The sequence below is a fragment of the Mesoplodon mirus genome (genome assembly GCF_964341445.2).
Source record: "Mesoplodon mirus genome assembly, chromosome: 4".
Classification (NCBI taxonomy): domain Eukaryota; kingdom Metazoa; phylum Chordata; class Mammalia; order Artiodactyla; family Ziphiidae; genus Mesoplodon; species Mesoplodon mirus.
Genome location: NC_138979.1, coordinates 97,869,046 through 97,889,263, shown reverse-complemented (window position 1 = coordinate 97,889,263; position 20,218 = coordinate 97,869,046). Strand labels below are relative to the sequence as shown.

The 20,218-nt window shown below is 36.6% G+C and overlaps 2 protein-coding genes across 4 annotated transcripts in view; both read left to right on the top strand.

Moving 5' to 3' along the window:
- Positions 1-11,635: 11,635 nt before the first annotated feature.
- CTXN2 (cortexin 2) lies at positions 11,636-12,028 on the top strand. The gene has a single exon (XM_082619050.1). It carries the CDS (start codon positions 11,722-11,724, stop codon positions 11,965-11,967), a length of 246 nt encoding a protein of 81 aa, XP_082475176.1. The 5' UTR covers positions 11,636-11,721; the 3' UTR covers positions 11,968-12,028.
- Positions 12,029-17,714: 5,686 nt separating this feature from the next.
- The window catches only part of SLC12A1 (solute carrier family 12 member 1), a gene marked incomplete at its 5' end in the record, with an annotated part of 91,328 nt that continues 88,824 nt past the window's right edge, over positions 17,715-20,218 (top strand). For all 3 annotated transcript variants that reach the window (XM_082620110.1, XM_082620109.1, XM_082620111.1), the window contains one exon: positions 17,715-18,134. In XM_082620110.1, the coding sequence (XP_082476236.1) occupies positions 17,715-18,134 (420 nt within the window). The remainder of the gene's footprint in view (positions 18,135-20,218) is intronic.

Here is a 20,218-nt window from a genome sequence, read left to right as displayed (position 1 = left end):
TTATTATTTAGTCACAATAAATTAGATTTGTATCTTCATAGCTAACTAATCATTTCTTCTATACTGAATATCTTGTTAAAAACAAATCTATAAAACAACCATATATATTCACCCAGTAGTCAACATTTTTTTGCCAAAAAGTGGAGAAAAAATTTACTTATTTATTTATTTATTTACTCCAGTTCTGATTCCATGAGGACATTTATATGAGGACACACATTAAAACAGATAATTACAAGAAAATAATATACCAATACCTGAGCAAAGAAAATTGCAGTATTCAAGGCAATAAAGAAAGAACACACATATAGAGGCCTGAAGATCTTATATAGTTAACTAATTTTTAGCTGTTAATTTGACCCTGACATCCCTGGTAACTAAAAGAAAAGGCACATGTGATCAGCTACAGGATATATATTGTATATAATAAGAGAATACACCACTTACTTTGGGATGATTTAAGTGAAGAGGAGGGTTATGAAAGTTCAGTTCATGAAACTGGTATTGAAAAAAATGTTTTTGGAGGGATGTCATATTAGGGATAGTAAAGGATGTGTTGGGCAAGTCTTTAGTAACAATCCCACAGCAGACATAGAGCAGGCTGTGTAAGCTAAGGATTGCTGTATATAAAATACTTGCATATAAGCTGAAAGTGTAAAGTCAATGCATAGTAAAGGCAATTAATTTGGGAGGAGGTCTAAACAATGCCACCCATATATTTACCTTTCTAATAATTTGGATTCCTCTGAAATTAAATCATAGACCATCCAGAAGTACAGGTTAACCATGTGTGCTTTAGAAAAGCGTTCATATATATCATATCTTTCAACAATTTGTAATTAAAAGTTGGGCAGCAGACATTGGCAATGACCTGAAATACACCTGTATTTTAAATACACCTGGGTTTTTCTATTTTGCTATTCTTCATCACTTCTTTGGCAATGGAGGATAAAACATACATTATTAATCTCTGTGCTTCTATAGAGCTTTGTAGGATCTGCCATGTTGTTTTGCAAAATACCTCATCAAGGGCAGAGACCAAATCTCATTCATCTTTGTATCCCAGCACATAGCAAAGGAAGTGGAACGTAATTGATGTTTAATCCATTACACTTTCCTGAATGAACCACTTTGCAGACTTTCCAGAACATCACCACTGTTCATATAGCTTGAAAAAGGTCAAGGTCATGCACCAACTAACACCAAGGAACCTAATTTATAGTCAAACTTTCCTTTGGCATCAACTCAAAAGCATTAACTGAAAGCACTGTACAACTGATGTAGGTATGGATTTTTTTTTAAATCAGAAAATCATCCAGACGATGATTTCTTCAAAATCTAAGTATAAATGTATTATGTCAATGATATGACAGATCATATTTCATTCAAAAGGTCTGTGAAACAATGGTCCTCTTCCACTTTCTAAACTGGGTGAGAATTAGATCTATAATATCTAAATTTTTAAAATCAGTATCATGAGCATTTACTACAGAACCATATTTAAAGTCATAAAATGACAAGTTTAAGTCTTCAATCATGATAAATTCTTGGAGTGGGGCCCATATAACAGTAGTAGAATCATGTAACTTGGTTCTGCTTCCTTAAGCTTGGCTTGCAAAGGGAATGGGTGATTGCAGATCATACTATGGAAATATAGAGTGGAGCAAACTGTAGCATGTGTCTAGACAATGTCAAAATCAATCAAATGATAAATTCATAAACAGTTTGTTAATATTGTACAAATAAAATGGTTAATCTCTGAACTTATTTGAATAGAATATTCTTGCAACGGTCTAGAAACATACAGAGAATGACAGATGAAAGATAATGACCTCCTTTTGCATACTCTGTGGGTGACTGCATGGCCAGAACACAGTATCTCTAGAACCTTGTTATTTTAAGTTTAGTCCTGAGACTAGCAACCTCTGGAATCACCTGGGATGTTGTTAGAAATTCAGAATCTGAGACCCAATCTCACACTTACTGAATGAAAACCTGCATTTTAACAAGATCCCCAGGGGATTCACGTTCAATTTCAAGAAGCACTGCTCTAGTATATAGTACCAAAAATGGATGTGGCCCTTAGCAAGCTTAAAAAAAAGTCAATAAAACCATGGCAATGAACATGTTCCCAGAAGAAGACACTTCTTCCACTCTCTTCCTTGGTGGGCCTATATTATAGGGTATTTAATAGTTTGAAATGAAAAAGAATAACTTTTTTTGAGTATAGTGTTGTATGAACTCACAGTCATACATTGCGCATTTTTTGTAAGACCATGAAATTTCCTAATTTAGTAAATACTTTAAATGAACATAAAGTTTGTCTTCACTTTATTATTGAACTATAACACACTTTTACTTGTTTTCAGCATTTTTTACATGGATAATGACCTAATTCCGCATCTACACTTTTCCCAATCTCTGAATAGTTAATAATTCATAAAGTCAATAATTAAGTTTTAAAGGAATCTACAAGTGTTTGCAAGTTGTAGGTTCTGGATATAGTATCCAAAGATGAATAGAACTGGAACCTTACAACTGAGTTTGTTTGCCTGTCTTTGTTTTGCTTTCAATGCGGTTTAGGTTTGGTTTCTAAATATTCAACACCGTTCAGAAAACGTGTCTCACAACTTCCTGTGGCCTTTATCGGAGCGTTCCTCGCTTGCTGTCTTGTAGCTCTTCTGTGGGAGCTAGGTCATACTACGCAATGTTTCAGCACTACGGACAGCACCTAGGCACCTACTCCTAAGAAGAGGAGGGGATCCTGTTGGGTTTGCATAGGCAAGGCGAAGGGTAGGGAAAAATAACTCCAAATGACGCATGCGGTCCCCAGTTAAACCAATACACCCGTCACCCACTTCTTTCCTTTATAGGATGAGAAGAAAGACATAGGAATTGATTGCCTACTCCTCGACTGAGACTGCAGTCACCGAGCACAACAAAATGCCCGCGGCACAGCTACTGATGCAGACAGAAGAGGAAAACAAATATTTTAACAATACATTAATTAACACCTCCACTGCCTTAGGAAGACAAATTGGTGATGAACTCCCGATTGCTAACCTGCAAGTGTGATATGAGTGAAAATGAGCCTTTTTTTTTTTTTTTTTTTTGCAGAGCTGAGGACTATATGAAGCTTGTTGCTGCCGTGGCCGATTCCCTACCCCCTCTCACTGCCCACCGCTTCTCTCTCGCAGACACACACGGTCAGACGCCCTCACATACGCACACGCGCACGCAAATATTTACACACTGCCACATGGAAGAAATCCGTGCACATTTTCCTGCAAATATACTCGCGCGCTCACACGTCTTCTGCCCCTCACCGACAGATACAGACATTTACACACGTAGGCCAGTAAAGCGATAACCGCGGTACTGGGACTCCACGCAGGTTCCCAGGACACGTCTTTTACATTGTTACCGAACCGATCAGCGAACACAGACGAACCTGCCAACACTTAAATCTACTGGCTGGATTTCATCTCCATGGCAACAAGCATGGAAGGTGAGACGTCTCTCCCTGCGGAGTAACTTTCTCCCCCTACCCTTCGCGTTAACTGATTCTAGGATTCTAGTGCAGGTCCAGATGAAAAGCATGTCTCCTTTTCTTGTATTTCTGAAGCTGGGGAGCAGGAAAGGAGGTGGGGAAGGAGGAGAGGGGGAAGGAGCCTGTAGGTCTGCTGAGTTCAAATTCTAAAAAAGAAAGAGCCCTAATGTTTCTGCTGATGCTTCTGACAAAAGGAAAAAAAAAAAAGTGGATTTGTTGTGTGCTTGCTGATGTTTCTTCCATAATGTTTGGTAGGTGATTTCTATGCTTCTTAAGTTTAATATGTCCAAAGAGAACTGGAGACAAACAAGGCAGAATGATAATGACAGTCCAGGTTTCTCTAGTGAGACATTTTGAGAATTTTCAGACCAGGTTTCCAGTGCTTCTGGGAAAAAAAAAGGAATGTCAGAGTCCTTGAGGAGCCATTTGAAGGTTCTCTTAAGAGGGAACTTCTCTAAAGGTTGAAATCTGAAAGGTTGGGGGGAGGTTGATTTTGGCATATCTCAAGGTTTTGGATTCCTGGGGAGGCCTGAAATTTATGCACTTCATCATGATGAAGACATCTGGGTTTGTTATTTAAGGTTTTCCTTTGATTACCACATATTCCATTCCAAATTACTAACTAGCTCTGTGCAGATGTGGCCTCAATAATACTTCTTTTCCCTCTTTTTATGGGATTTAATAATCTTGATATTTGAAGGGGTGTGTATATGGGAGAATTCATTATTTTTTAAGCTTGGGTTTTCCTATATGTCTCATTTCATTAAATTATGAATGTTCATATCATTAGCATTAGAGATTATTATATCTAATGACCAGTAGCATAATAGTTTTCATCTAGAACACCATATTCCACTATAATAGTTATTTTAGATATGTTTGGAATATTATTAATAGATGAATAAACAGGGGAAAAAACCTGTTGATTAAAATAAAATACAAGAATTTCTTTTTTTAATAGGCACGTACTTTGCAATATTGGTTTCTGCAGTTACACATTGTTGCATGATTAAATGACTATGTTTCTGAAAAGTGAGTTTTTATATCTCCAATCAATGAACTTATTTCACAGAAAAAAAATCACACATAACATTCATGTATATGAAAGTCTATAAATCAGGTGTAAAAATACTGTTATCTTTGCTTGACTACTTACAATAGTATGATTTGTATGACTAGTCATAGAAAGACTGTGTTTGCTTATTTATTGGTTACTAACTACAAAGCAGCTCAGTGAGATTTGGGCCTATTGGGATCTACAGGTATACCCTTGGCCCAATCCTATGACTCAACAGAACTTAGAAATCCCAGTTCCTGACAACTGCCATGAAGGAAATAATGTGCTTTCAACTCATTTTCTCATTTCTAGAATACCTAAACATTGATGCCAGTTAACACAGCTTGAGGCAATATTTTATCATTTGCAGTAGAACTCCAGAAATATACTTAAATACTTTAATCATAAAACACATAGACACTGATATTTAAACTGTACAATGTTGATAATTTTACCCATTTTTTGTGGTAGCGCATATTAAAAATAACTTTTACCACATAATTTTACACTCTACTCTTATTTTGAAAATTCATTCCTTTATTCTCAAATTTTTTTTCCCATAAGGGTTTATTTATTTAGTTTTGTAACTTCATGGTCTAAATTCTCCCATATTTCTTTCATTTTCTATTTCCCTATAAACAGGATATTAAGATGATATTTTCCCTTTGAGGTAGACATTAAAATGTCTGTTTTGCAGAACCTGCTAATTTTTTTTTTTGCTTCTGTTCCAGAGATTAGAGAAAGTGAAAGAAATGTATCTTTTATCCACAGTTGTCCAGTAATTTTGGATACCTTATTAATTATGAAGAAATCAGTGTTGCATCTGAAGACCTCTAATGATTCTTAATATTTTGTTATTACTCATATCATATTATGCTCTATATTAACTGAAAGGTGCAAAGCTCAGCACACTTAGCAGTATATTCTCAAAAACATTAGACTTGGTGTTGAAATGAGACAAGTCATTCATTTAATAGAGCAAGCAAAATGGAAAGTTTGGGCAAATATTTGAAAAATTTAGGCCTGAAAATACTGGTATTTTAACCACTACGTATATGGCTTAAATTCCCAAGGGTATCTATTTTCTGAACATGTTGTTAGGCAATTGCTTAGCTTTTCACTCATTTGCTTGTGTGGACACAATGCCTGCAGCAATGGCCAGCCTTTTTTTTTTCAACATTTGAGTACCACCCTTTCAGGTGTTCTCCTTGGCTTGTATTTTGTTTTCACCTTTGGTGTAAGGTAGAATTTTAAGATGAATATAAAAGTCTAAGTTCTTCCTTTTAAGATATTAATAAAACATCTGTTCACATGAATTTCCAGGTCAAGTGTCCCCCATCTAAGTTTGGTGTATCTCCCTCCTTCCCTCCCACTTAAATATGGGACTGGAGAAGTGCTTCTATTAAATTTTTTTTTAATTAAATTTTATGTTCAGGTTTCAATCCAGAATTCCAGTCATCAGAATTGTCTTGAATCTTGATTCTGTGAGCTAACTTATAGTTTTCAGCCCCGCCTTGTGTCAAATTTAATAATCATCACTTCAATGTCTTCAACCTAGTTACTGTTCAAAAACACTGAAGAGGATGTAGATAGAGTTAGACCTTTGTGATACTACATTAGGGAGCTGTCTCTATGATTACAGAGCCCAGTTGGTTTTTTTTTTTTGCGGTACGAGGGCCTCTCACTGTTGAGGCCTCTCCCGTTGCGGAGCACAGGCTCCGGACACGCAGGCTCAGCGGCCATGGCTCACGGGCCCAGAGGCTCCGCGGCATGTGGGATCTTCCCGGACTGGAGCACGAACCCGTGTCCCCTGCATCGGCAGGCGGACCCTCAACCACTGTGCCACCAGGGAAGCCCCAGAGCCCAATTTTTATTATGATACTTCAGTGAACTATGACTCTACATAAAAATAATATTATCTAAGCATATCTCACCATCTTCCCCAAAAAAGATATCATGGGAGACTGTTAAATGCATTGCTGTGCTATTTGCATCGACTAAACCATGTCGATGTTATTTCCCTGATATTCCATGTTAGTAGTAAACTTTCCAAAAAAGAAGTGAATTTGGCATTACTTCTTATTAACCTCATCTTAACTTTTAGTGATTTCTTAAGTGCTAACAAATTAGCATTTAAATTAATTTTAATTAATTAAAATAATTAATTACAGATTTGTAACAAAGATTAATTCCAAGTTACCAATATATAATTTTCACAATTTCCCATTGCTCTTTCTGAAAATTGAGACATTTGTCTGTCCAAGTCCATACTTCTGGCAGCACCCTCATGGTCAGGTATTTCTCAAAGGTTTTTGCTCATCAAGTTATAAATCATCCTATCTTGGGTGTTTTAACTCATCTAATGCAGCTAAACATTATTCTACTACTTTCTTGTCTCCTTTTATTGTTTGATTTTGGGGTCATTTCTAAAGAGCATTCTACATGGGTTAAAAAAACAGAAGTAGATTAAGTACTTCTGCCTTTTCTTTGTCAACTGATACATCTTGTACAACCATCTTGTACAAGTAGGGAGTTTAATGTGTTATTGGTCAATTTCTTTATCTGAACATATTGTGTATGAAATCCTCTCACCTCAAAGCCTTTGCAATGACTGTTTCCTCAAACTTCAATGCTCTTCCTCCAGGTATTTTCATGGCTCCCTTCTTGACATCATTCAGACTTCAGGTCAAATGTCATCTCCCTAGGGAGGCCTTCGCTGATTTCTTTAATTAAAGAAGTGCCCTTTATTCATTATCATTCTCTTTCCTCTTAACTTGCTTGCTTTCTTTCATAGCACTTATGACTACCTGATATATAATAGATAGATAGATAGACAATTTTAAAAATAATTGAGTCTGTTTCCTCCACTCATCATGGCATGTGCACATTGTTCTGTAGTTCATCATTATAATCCAGGACCAAAAACAGTGCTGACATGGAGCAGATATTCAATATATACACTGGTTGAATGAATAACTAAAATGTAGTTGCTATATTCATTATTGTATAATACCTTAACCTCATTCAGCTCCCAGTTTTTGTCCTGCATTTCATTTATATTGACACCAACAATAGATAGCCAAAGAGGGCTTATAAACTATGTATAAAGCCACGAGACAACCATTTATCTGTTCTTCCAAGACAGTATAAAAAATGGTGACTTTATTCATTTACTAACAGTGGCTCCATATATCCATTCATTGTTTGTACTCCTACCCAATTCCAAAAGCTCTTGAAGTATCTTAGCTAAGTATCTTTGAAGTATCTTACCCTTCTTAGCTAAGGGTAACCAGAGCAGCCAAGTAATAAAGAAGGCAAAGTCAGGGGAAGAAGGGATAATTATACCAGAAGTCTTAAGCTAACAAAGGCATTCTGATTGAATACAAAGTTTAACTATCTACTTCCTGGTAGTTAACGCCAAAATAATATGATGGCTACATACCTTTCCAAAGATAATAAAAGGGAACTAACAAGGCTGATAGAAAAGATCTACTTTCCCTACCTTTGAATATTACAAATCATGTCAGTCTTTCTGGGAATGCTATATTAATCAATTATTTTAAAAAACCAGAAACATTGAACTCTGAATGAGCTGCTGAATTTTAATGTGTATCTTCAAAGCTGATATTTTTTAAATCAAAGTTTTCTTGCTCATTTCATTTTAAATATGTTTTCTAAATTTTTAAAATTAGATTTTTTAAAACCAGAACTTAATTCATCAAAAATTATATTTTTCAATAAATTTAGTTTAATTCAATTCAAATATTTATTAAATTCCTAAAACATGCCAGAAACTGTGGTAACTGCTTGAGAAGTAGTTATTTTTCCATTAAAATAAGTAATTCAATTCACAGATTGCCTAAGACTCTAAGAACAAAACATTATGCTGTGTTTTAACGTATGACAGACATATAACGTATGTCTGCCATGTTAGACAAATAGTAATATAAAATTTAAGCGATTTTGTATCTCTAACTAGGAAAATACCTTGTTTTAATTTAATAGTGAAAAATGAGTTGTGTGTTTTATTGCCACAGCTAGAAAATGTCTCTTTTGGTTTGTTTGGTCAGTTGGTGGGTTTTTATAAGAATAACAGAGTCTAGTGGATTAATCACAAGCTAAGAGCGAACTGACTTAAGTCTTCTAATGATCAGTTATGACCCTGTGTACATGTCTACTTCATGATTTTAAAAAACATGCAAATAAATTTAGCTAGTATCATAACAATACTCAGTTTAGGCTATTTCTGCATGGTGGCAAAATGAACTAGCTGAAAAATGCACAGATCATTAAAACTGCCCAGATGTTTTAATTATAGTGATACCAATTGTTGCAGGTTAGGTTCCTCAGAAACCAGACTCTGAGACAGAGAGTAGTGTGCAGGATGTTTACTGAGTAGTGCCCTTGGGCTCAACACCTGTGGAAGACTGGGGAGTTAAGCAGGAGTGGGCAGAATTTGAACTGTGATGAAAGAACAGCCTTGGTTTTCCCCATGATGAACTCTAGAGGTAGAATGTTTTTTTTTTTTTTTTTTACATATTTATTTATTTTTAACATCTTTATTGGAGTATAATTTCTTTACAATGATGTGTTAGTTTCTGCTGTATAACAAAGTGAATCAGCTATACCTATACATATACCTCCATATCTCCTCCCTCTTGCATCTCCCTCCCTAGAATGGTTCTTCAGCGTTCAAGATGGCCAGGCCTTTTTATTTTCACATTAATCAGTCATTGAAAACTGTCTGCTGTTGGAAGTGAAGTAACCTTGGGTTAACCTTGGGTTACAGAGAGGCAGCTCTCTGCTATTGAGGCAATCCATGGAAGGAGCTAGCAGCTGAAGATTATCTGCTGGTAGCCCTCCCACATGCTGGGCAACAAGTCCTTTACTGAAGGGAGTTTGTTTACTGTGTCCACCAGTAAACCAGGCTTATTGCCTCTTCTTACCTACATGTCCGAGGAAATAGTCAAATGGTATAGCCTAGCAAGGTCATGGCTCTTGTGAAAAAAAAAATTCAACAAGTTACTTGGCTGAATCGGTCAAATGGTTGATCCAGCATCTCCATGTAGAAACATCCTTCTTTTCAGTTTGTCCACCCATTAAAAAAATGAACCAGAGGGTGTATGAATCTCAGCAAAAGGCCTTTAAATGACAAAGCAATAAAATTAAAGATTTGGTCAGAAAAAAAAAGTTCTAGTTAAGTCCCAAGGTCATTAGATATTCAGTCCAGTCTCCCCTACTTTCTACAGGATAAATTGTACAACAAGAGCTCAATCTTCAGAAAAATCACTCTGAAACACTTAAGTGATCTGACATTTTTTTTTTTTTTCTTTTTGCTGTATGCGGGCCTCTCACCGTTGTGGCCTCTCCCGTTGCGGAGCACAGGCTCCGGATGCGCAGGCCCAGCGGCCATGGCTCACGGGCCCAGCCGCTCCGCGGCATATGGGATCCTCCCAGACCGGGGCACGAACCCGTATCCCCTGCATCGGCAGGCGGACTCTCAACCACTGCGCCACCAGGGAGGCCCGATCTGACATTTTTAAAAATTAAAATATATTTGGTATACCATACTTATTAGGGTAGAAAAATGGTTTGGTGTAAAGAAATTCAACAAATGGGGTTGAAACAACATTTTTTCCTTCTATTAAACAAAAAAGTCAAATAACCAGCATATCCCACAATGTATTGAATATTTCTAACACTTAAGGTTTGAAGACAGAGCTCTTTTGTAATCCAAACAAGTATAAAATAAATATTGTTTGATATTAACTCGTATATAAGTTGGTGAACAATTTTGAAAGCTACAAGATTTGTTCTTATTAATCACTCCCTTTCTCCACTCCTTACCTCCCATTCCTTGTTCTGTCTCAGTTGTTTTCTGAAAATTGAACCCCAAAGAACCTGAAGGGTCAGTTGTTTTAATAAACACAATTCTTAAAATTATCAAAAGAAGCAACAACAAAGACAAAAACACCAGCAGTCTATTATTCTCAGTTATTGGATGAGAAGCTTTTTGGTGATAGTCCTCTCAAGAGGGCAGCTGTGGGTTAGTAACCATTTGATTTAATTAACTAATCTTGATTTTTCATTAGTTAATTTAATTAACTTTAAGACAACAAGTGGAAAAATCTATTTTGCTTCAATTCAACATACACTTTTTGAACACTTTTGCTGTAGTTTTAGACTCTCAACATAGTAGGAGCTTAGAGATAGTGGGAATCTGGTTGGCAAGGGGTCTGGGGAGCTTGACTTGCAGCTGAATTTCATAGAAAACATGCTGTTTAACTTGGATTTTATGTCTATTTAGGGTGTGAGAGCCAGTGGAGATGGTGGTGAGATGGTTAATGGTCCACAAATACTGAGGCTTGTTACTTGCAAGCTACTATGTTGGGTACTGCTCTTTTTAACATCATTTTAAAAACACAATTTCTCTTTTTAAGAAATTAGCATTTAGTGTATGAAGTGGTAGTGGAAAAGAAAATACAAGAACATAAGTCTAAAAGCTAAGGAGGGGAGTGAAAAAGAAAGAAGATATTACACCTATTTAAAAGGATCAGAACCTATCAGACAAAATGGCATTGGAGATAGACCTTAAAACACGGACTTTAGAGAGCTTGACCAGCTTACACCCTATAATTATTTATGGTTTTATTGATACATGCAAAAATGAAATAAAAATTAGATGACAACTTGGGTCAAAGAAGCAATGACTTAATGAATCAAATGAATCACTTAACTTAATGAACCAACTCAATGACTTAACTTAATGAATCAAATGCTTTTAGGGTTAATTATTTGACTATTCCCCTTCATACTTGATCTTATATTTAGTGTACAGAGCTATAGTTTTGTGTGTCCACAAAGGCAAGTCTGTAATTACTACAATAGAAGTAGCATCTCCAATACTAATTTGATCCTGATCCATATCTGATAATGTTTTCATATATCTTTTGTGAGTTAAGTCAAGAGAGTTTGAAAAATGCCAGATTTTACAAAACAATTACCTACCTAATACCATGTATGGATAAAACTAAACTGAGTCCAATTTTGTATCTAGGCCAAGAGGTGACTCCAGCAGGAATTCTGAAGAGCCAAAATGATGTGACAGTGAACAATGAGTAGTACCTACTGTGGCAACTCTTCAGCTAAGATGAGTGTCAACCAAGTGTCAGCTTTCTCGTTGACTCTGGAGCAAAAAACTGGCTTCGCTTTTGTTGGGATTTTGTGTATCTTCTTGGGACTTCTTATCATCAGATGCTTCAAAATCCTGTTAGACCCATATAGTAGCATGCCTTCTTCTACATGGGAAGGTGAAACTGAAGAGTTTGATAAAGGGACATTTGAATATGCACTTGCCTGAGTGTTCCAGCTTTATAGTTTTTAGGGTTATACCACTGGGGCACATGGTGGACACAACTGTAATTTCCTTCAGCGTGCTGGAGGAAGATCATTTCATTCACTGAATTCAATAAACGTGTATGGTTAATTTATCCACCATGCTGTGTAAGTGATAAACCATTGTTGGGGTTCCTCACTTTCCTCTGTCCTCACATTGGGGTTTCTAATGAATAGAGCATAAGGATAACTCCAGACACATATCTTTATTCTTCCTGCATCTGCCCTTATGCAACACCCAGACACTCTCTCCATATTCCTGACTCTGCCCACCTTGCTCTAGAGAATTAGGTGTCAAAGATGAGGACCCCTCAGTCCAAAGAATAAATAGAATATGATTTTCCTAATAATAGCCATAGGTCCACAATGTTCATACAAACCCTACAAGCAACCATAGGCCATAAAGTTCCCTAAATGTCACAATTTGACCCTTCTATTTCTTCTCCTTCTAGGATCTCTTGCAATAAAATCCCCTAGCTTGGGATCATACCGATACTCTCTCCTCTTCCCCTTTTATAAATAGCATTAAAAAGGGAGTTTTCATCATGACCTGGTGGAAACAAGAAACAAGAAGTCCAGTCTCCACTCTGCCACCAATAGAGCTACCGACCTTGGCCAAGTCATCTTATCTCTGTAGACTTCATTGAGGAAGCTAACCAGAGGATTTGTAACATCCCTTTTAATTCTAGTGCCCTATGAGCTCTACAAATATACCTGGAAACCCAGGGATCTGAGATGAATGAGGATTTTTAAGACGTCATGAAAAGTTTTTCAGTTTAGGAGCCTAAACTGAGATTTGAATTCTAATGTTGCCTAGCCAAGAACAAGCAATATGACCTAGAAAGTTACCTAATGGGAACTTAAGTTCCATATCTGCAAAACAAGGGTAAAGAAACCTATCCTACATGTTTTACAAAAATGTTGGGAGGACCAAGTTACATATAATGAGTAGGAAAGTAATTTGAAAACCAGAAAACACTGTTTAAACATAACTTGCTATCATTATTTATTATCCTTGTTGGTAATTGTTAAAGAGATTATCAAACCTTATAATGGCTCAGTGTAAGTTATTCAGCTTCTCCAGTTTTCATTCTCTTCATTTGATACATTTAAAAAAATAGAATTACATAATTCTAAAATTTTTTCCAACTACAAAATTCTGACTCTCTGTAACTGAATGGAGGAATATACCAGGAGATAAATAAATACAAAAATATTTGTGTCACTTGAGAACACAGAACTGCCAAACACACCAAAAAAAAAAAAAAAAAAGGATTAATATGTACTGAGAGTTAGCACTAAATTAGGTGCTTTCCTTTTATTATGAAATTTGATACTCTTACCAATCCTTTGAGTTTGGTACTACTATTTCCATTCTATTAGCTCAATTTGACAGATAAGGAACTGAAGCTGAGAGAGATTAAGTAACTTCCCAAGGTCACCAAATTAGGGCATGATTGTATTAGGAATTACACTCTCATCAAAATCATAGTCATTGTTTGTAAATATCATGCTATACTCCCACACACTGTCCACAACATTTCTACATATCTTACAAATATGATTATTGCTCAGGTCTAAGGCACTCCACAGCCAGGTGTCTCAGTGAGAGTCCCTGACACTTTTCATCTCGTAGTAGATTTAGAACACATCTGTGTTGGCTATGGATCTTATGGACCAAACTCACACCTTAAGGAGACTCTTTGAACCCCAGTAGGTACTGGAGTGTCAGCCTGGGATACCTTGTAGCCAGTTCGTAATTTGGTCCAAGAACAGCTCATTGAGCCAAGTCAACGGGACACACTGAAAGCTGTAAATGTCCATGATGCTAGTCATCTCCTTTGTGACCCAGGCTTTTGAAGTACTCACTAAGATATATGCCCAAGTACCAGATGCTCCCATTTGTCTCCCAAGGAAGACACCCAACAAGACCTTCCATTTTGGTGACTAGACCTGTGATGTTAAAAAGGCCCCATCTTTATCTCAAAAAGAAAATAGATCCAAAAACCAAAGATAAGAAAACTTTGTGAAGTATGAGCATTGTTTCTGAAAGTTCAACACCCATAAGCTTTTCAGATATAATCAACTCCACCTTAGTATTATTTCTAATCCTACTAAAGAGAAATTCTTTTAACCAAAAGTGTCTTCATTCATGGCCTATTGTGTACCTTAGACTTTCTGGGGGGAAGGGGAGGGGACGGAGAGGTTAGAATCGGTATTTTTAGAGCTAGAAAAAATGTGAGATATAAAGGATCATTACAGCATGGAGAACATGGAAATTTCATGAAATGCTAACCCTTCTAGGAATAGATGTCCAATGTCATAGCCAGATTATCCCCTAGCTGCCTTTTCCCAAGAGCCCTGTCAAGGAGGACAAGAGAAAAGATAGACAGTACCTCCAGACAGTTTCCCCCTGTTACCTTACCCACCTGTCTGAAAGGCCTTTCAAGGTTGGTTTATGGATGGTGTAATTTCAACCATATACCCCAAACCATCTCCCATCTGCTCCAGAAGGTCTGAATCCCCTTAATAGAGAACAAAGACTTTCACTTCACAGTTAGAGATAAAAAGCTTAGAAAGAAAATGTCTAGTTGATATAAGACTAAGACCAAAACCAATTCACCCTACATTGTAGTCAAGCAGTCAGTCAGCAAGGAAAGAGGAAATTGATGGCTATCAGAGGCATTCATAGTCTTTGGTAGAGGGAAAAGGTTGAGGAATAAATAGATGGGCTCCTGAAAGAGGACTAGAGTTGAGGGAACAGTTGAAGGAAAGGGAGACTAGAAGTGGCAGAAATAACTGCAAGTAAGTTCACAGTTCCTCTACAAGGCCGGTGAATAAGACTTGTTTTGAGTCCCAGCCTCATCTTAGCTGATCTAAATAACCAGCACCACCCAGTTGAGTCTGAAATGAGACTACTCCCTACACCTACCATATGGAAAGGCATAACCCTTTGTTGAACAGATAAATGCCTTGTACCAGTGGCCTTTAAGAGCAAAATGCATTATAGGCACCTGTAATTCTGTCTCAATTTCTGATACAGCCTCATGACATTAGCCTGACTGATTAGCATGGCAGTTACCTGACTAAGAGCCTCTAAGGGGTTTTACTGAGGTTATCTCCAGACTCCTTTCTATAATCTGCTATCTGTTCACCAACCTACCTTTCCCCCTGTTTTAATAGGCATAGTACCTATCCCAGTCTCTAATGATTCACCCCAGAATCTTGGATGCAAAAGTTATCAGTAACTTGTAAGTATTGCCGATATAGTAAAAGCAAGCACTAAGTACAAATCGGTGCTTTCTAAAATTAGCACATTAACCCTTTATACAAATTAATTCATTTAACCCTCACAGTGAGTCTACAACACAGCATTATTCACAACTGATTTTACAGATGAGAAAGTTAAAGGCACAAAGAGACTGAGTAACTTACCAGTGTTCACGTAGATAGGAAGTGGCAGGGCCAGGATGTGAATCAAGCACGCCGAGCCCAGAGACTTGCTCCTCATCTCTGTATTACACCACAACTCTGCTGCTCAGGCAACTGGAAGTCACTTGAATAGTTTCTAATAAAACACGAGGAGGACTCTTTCAGTCATCCCGATTGAAAACCAATGACAGAACCTGCACAGAGGAATTGTTTGTGCTGTCTTAATAATCACCACTTCACAGATTTGAGCAAAACCTTACCCTCAACAAAACTCAAGAACCAGTTTTGATAAAAACGTTTTGCCAGGTGGAGGCAAAAAGGTCATTTAGCAGTGCCGCTGGAAAACTTACCCATAGTTTGATTTCTGCTTGAAAGAGTTTTCCCATTAAGTAGAAATATTTTCAATAAATCATTGATCATACTCTCAATCTGCTCACTTCCTGTGCAGAGAAGAATCAGGATAATATCTGCTATAAGCAAGATAAAATAATCTCAAATACCACTGTCTAGTTACAAAGTATAGAAATTATCTCTGGAGGCCTATATTTTGCTGCATATCCTGAACAATAGGAGGTCACTAGGAATCATGTGAAACGAGATGGCAAGATTCAATTTATTTAGCCTCAGACGGAAGCACTGCTCATATTTTGTTGGATGATTGCTGTTGAGCAATCCAACTCCCCTTATGAATTAAAGAAACTTTGTCTTCCTGTCTAAAAGGATTAATGGTTTACTCCTGGTTACTAGCTGATGTAGTACTTAAGGTTCTTCTGTGCTAATGGCTGGGTGGGGCCTACAGTATTAATCCAGGCCAATCATTTCTCGTCATCTTTTTCAAGGAAGATTTTAACCAATAAGAAGAAGCCTAAGGTTTGGGGGTGAAAGCTAAGTGCTGCATATATGCCTGGGTGGTGCTGAAGTAGGTTATGCTTCCTGAGAAGGCTCCTGGGTGGTAAGTTAAACATTTCTGGGCAGGGTAAAAATCATACTTAACATTATGTCATAAAGTAGATTCTGAGGAATGGAGTAAAGGTGAGGATGTCAAGGGTAATGAAGAGAAGTGAGAGGTTCCATAAAAACTAAAGAGGTAATGGTTTCACTTATCATTTCTCCAGGAATGATTATTTGAGAGTTGAAGTTGAGATTTTTTATTTTAATTCAAAGAAATAGCTTTAATAACTGCTGGTGAGAAGCAAGGTTTTCTGGGGGTTTTTTTGTTTATTTTTTGTCTTTATCTATCTTTGTAGAACTTTCTTTGAAAAGCCAAATTTTAAGGTATCAATAAAGAGATATTATTCTGATGAAAGAATGTTCTAAGATGGGCTTATATCGTGGATTGTTAAAATAATTATGTAGTCTATCTCACAGTCAAATAAAAACCTCTTGAAGACTAGAATATTTCTTTAAAGGGAATCAGTAGAACATAATTATTCTACCTAAATACAGCATACAACTTTATTAAGGACTGAGATTTATTTCCTTACCCTGAATACTCCTATTTTTTTTTAAAGGTTCCATAATAGCATTTGTTAAACAAACAAATGTATGAACAAATGAAACATTTTGAAGGCTAGTAAAAGACCCAAGAATTCAGTGAGACATCTTGACAGGATGTATATTTATAACCTGACAAGAATGTATTTTTTAGAAGTTTTAAAAATATTTTAAAAATATATTCATTATATAATATATATTAATATCAATCACAAAATACTTGGCAGTTTCCACATTTATTACTGTCAATGAACTCTGTTTCAGGCTGAGAATATTCTCATCAGCTCTTACTCTATTCAGTTGGTAGAGTTATATCTTTTCTAAAGTCATATCGAATCCAATTGCACTAAGTATAAGCAAATACAGGTAACATTTTAATGACTCCATTGGAAATTCTGTTTGCTGAAGCAGGTCCCCAGTTACTTATTATGGGATTTAATTGACCAGGTAACTAAGGTTCCTGGACAGGTAATTTTTAAGGAAATGAATTTAAAATCGTATGTCTTATGAAAGAAAACTGTTCCCTCATACCCCCAACCCTACTTAAATATATTTATATTATCTGGAACAAGTCTAATTTTCTTTTTCAATGACAGCTTTGAAGAACATTCTGAAGCTTGTATAGGAGACAATATATCAAGAATCTAGTTATTGAGTTCTTCTAGAACAAAAGCCAAGAGCTCCCTAATGTAAACACATTAGTGTTTGTTTTGAGGAGGAAATCTATAGACTTTTTTTAAGCAACCATAAAGCAGACAGCTTAGTTCAAAAAATCCGTTTTGGAAGATGTCACTGAACAACTCTTCCAATGTATTTCTGGATTCCGTGCCCAGTAATACCAATCGCTTTCAAGTTAATGTCATAAATGAGAGCCATGAGAGCAGTGTGGCTGTGAATGACAACACCGACCCTCCACATTATGAGGAAACCTCTTTTGGGGATGAAGGCCAGAACAGATTCAGAATCAGCTTTAGACCTGGGAATCAGGACCGCTATGACAACTTCCTCCAAACTGGAGAAACTGCTAAAACAGATGCCAGTTTTCATGCTTATGATTCTCACACAAACACATACTACCTACAAACCTTTGGCCACAACACCATGGATGCTGTTCCCAAGATCGAGTACTATCGCAACACTGGCAGCATTAGTGGGCCCAAGGTCAACCGACCCAGCCTGCTTGAGATTCACGAGCAACTGGCAAAGGTAAGCTTAAAAGTACAGGAAAGTATCCTCCTTACTCCTTCAGGTGATCTCCTGCTTCTTACGAACACTATAAATATAAGTGTCCAGTGAAGAGGTCTATTGCAAAGCATCCATCTTACTTACACAGCTGTCCCTAGTTCCCAATAAACAGAAGATATACAAAAGTGCTTCACAAATGTTTACTGACTGAGGACAGAGAACTAAAAACTTAATTCTGAAAGTTAGGCAATATGTGGCATCTTGTTTACAATTATAGGCTATTCAACTCACACTTGGTTAAACATGTCAAACTGAATAGTAAGCTGGTTTCACCTTAGTATTAATGCCTCCACAACAGTTGTAAAAAAAAAAAAGTCACTAGTGTTTGCTGTAGTTAACATTGTTGTACCAGCCTTTAGTGCACGTGGGTATTTTTTTATACTCTTTAAAGAGAGAGAAGAGATTTATAAGATTCAGCATTTTATCCCTTCTTCTTCAAAACCTTACCTGAGGCTCCTGAAGGCACTTAAGCATATAAAAGTAACTAAATTAAAGTACAGAAGCAGCAGAAGTGGCTAAACTTTTCATTATTTAAGGAATATAGCCAGGGTTCCCAATCTGCTAGAAGCATGAGGCAGCACTTTTTCTAATCTTGTAGCAAATCATTTAGAGCGTAGTAGATTTCTTCTTTGGTTACTTGCTCTAAAATATGTTGATGCACTTTATTTTCCTGCTCTTCTGGACCGCAGTTTGGAATGAATAGCATTCTTTATGGAATATAATTACTTGCTAAGAAGAATAATTTGTTGTCTCATATCTAAATGCAGTCTACTCTTGCTCAGGTTTTAAGGTAAGGGAAAAAAAGAGTGGAACAATTCCTTTCATATTTATTCATTCATTCAACAATTTTTTAATTAAATGATTGCCCACTCTGGGAATTCTCGGAATACTCCTCTCATGAAAGATGTAATAAAGGTGAAAAGCTCCCTTTAGTTTCTGCTCATCCTTCTTTCCACAAGAAGACTTCTCTCCATAACCTGTTCCCCTTGGCTGCTCAGGGTCCCTGACTCTGGGTCCTACCACTGAAGACTGAGCGACTTCCAGAGAGGGAGCCATGCCCTGTTTCTTTACCCCTTTCTACACCAAGCCTTATTTGTGCTGTGTCCTGTATTAGCAGCACTCTGCCAAATGGCTGCTTTCTTTATAGACGTAAGATTTAGATTTTATCTGGGATACCTGCTGCTTTAATCAAAAGAAGTTAGCAATGTAGTGATTTCAGACAAAAAGGCAGCCCCCAGGAAGATTGTTGAGAAGCCGGGCAATTTGAAGTTCCTGGAGTTAAAGTGTCACTTTCCTTTTCTACATGAGAAAAGGGGAAGGGAGAAGGAAAAGAGGGAAAAGAAGGTTAAGAGAAGAAGGCACAAGGAGTTTCCAAGATATCAAGATATGGGAAGGGCAGAAAGAGAAATTTACATTATGAAGAGACTTCAATTTATTCTGAAGAAGTAAAATGAGTCCAAGTCTTCATAGACCTGAAATTTTATTCCACTGTACCCTACCTCATTAATTTTTAAAGCTGCATCCTTTGTTAAAATTGCGATCAAAATTTAAATATTCTCACTTCCTTCCCCAATTTACAACAAAAGAAAATAAGATTTTAATTCTATTAAAAAGGAAATGGTGTCAACTCACATTGTTGTTAGGACTGATATTCTAGAGAGAGGAAAGTAGCTGATTTATAATTTCTAAAGCCACGGTTTATGTAAATCTTTATATAAGGGGAGAAAAGCTCTGAGGACACTGCTGTTAGAAAACCACCTGAATGACTAAATGGGAGGAATGCAATAGCTGCATTTGACAGTTTTGATGGTTGTTTGGGATATCATATTATTTTTGAAAAGATAAAATGAGACTAAGGACTTAACATTAACTTACAGCATTTTTTTCTTAGATATGAAGGAATGGCAAATTAAATACATTAAAAATTAGGTTTAGTCTCAATGCCCTGAATTGAGAACAAGTATAGTTTGAACAGGTATAGTTATTCTGAACAAGTAATTCTGAACAAGTATAGTTATTCTTTCTGTGTACTTCACCTTGATTAA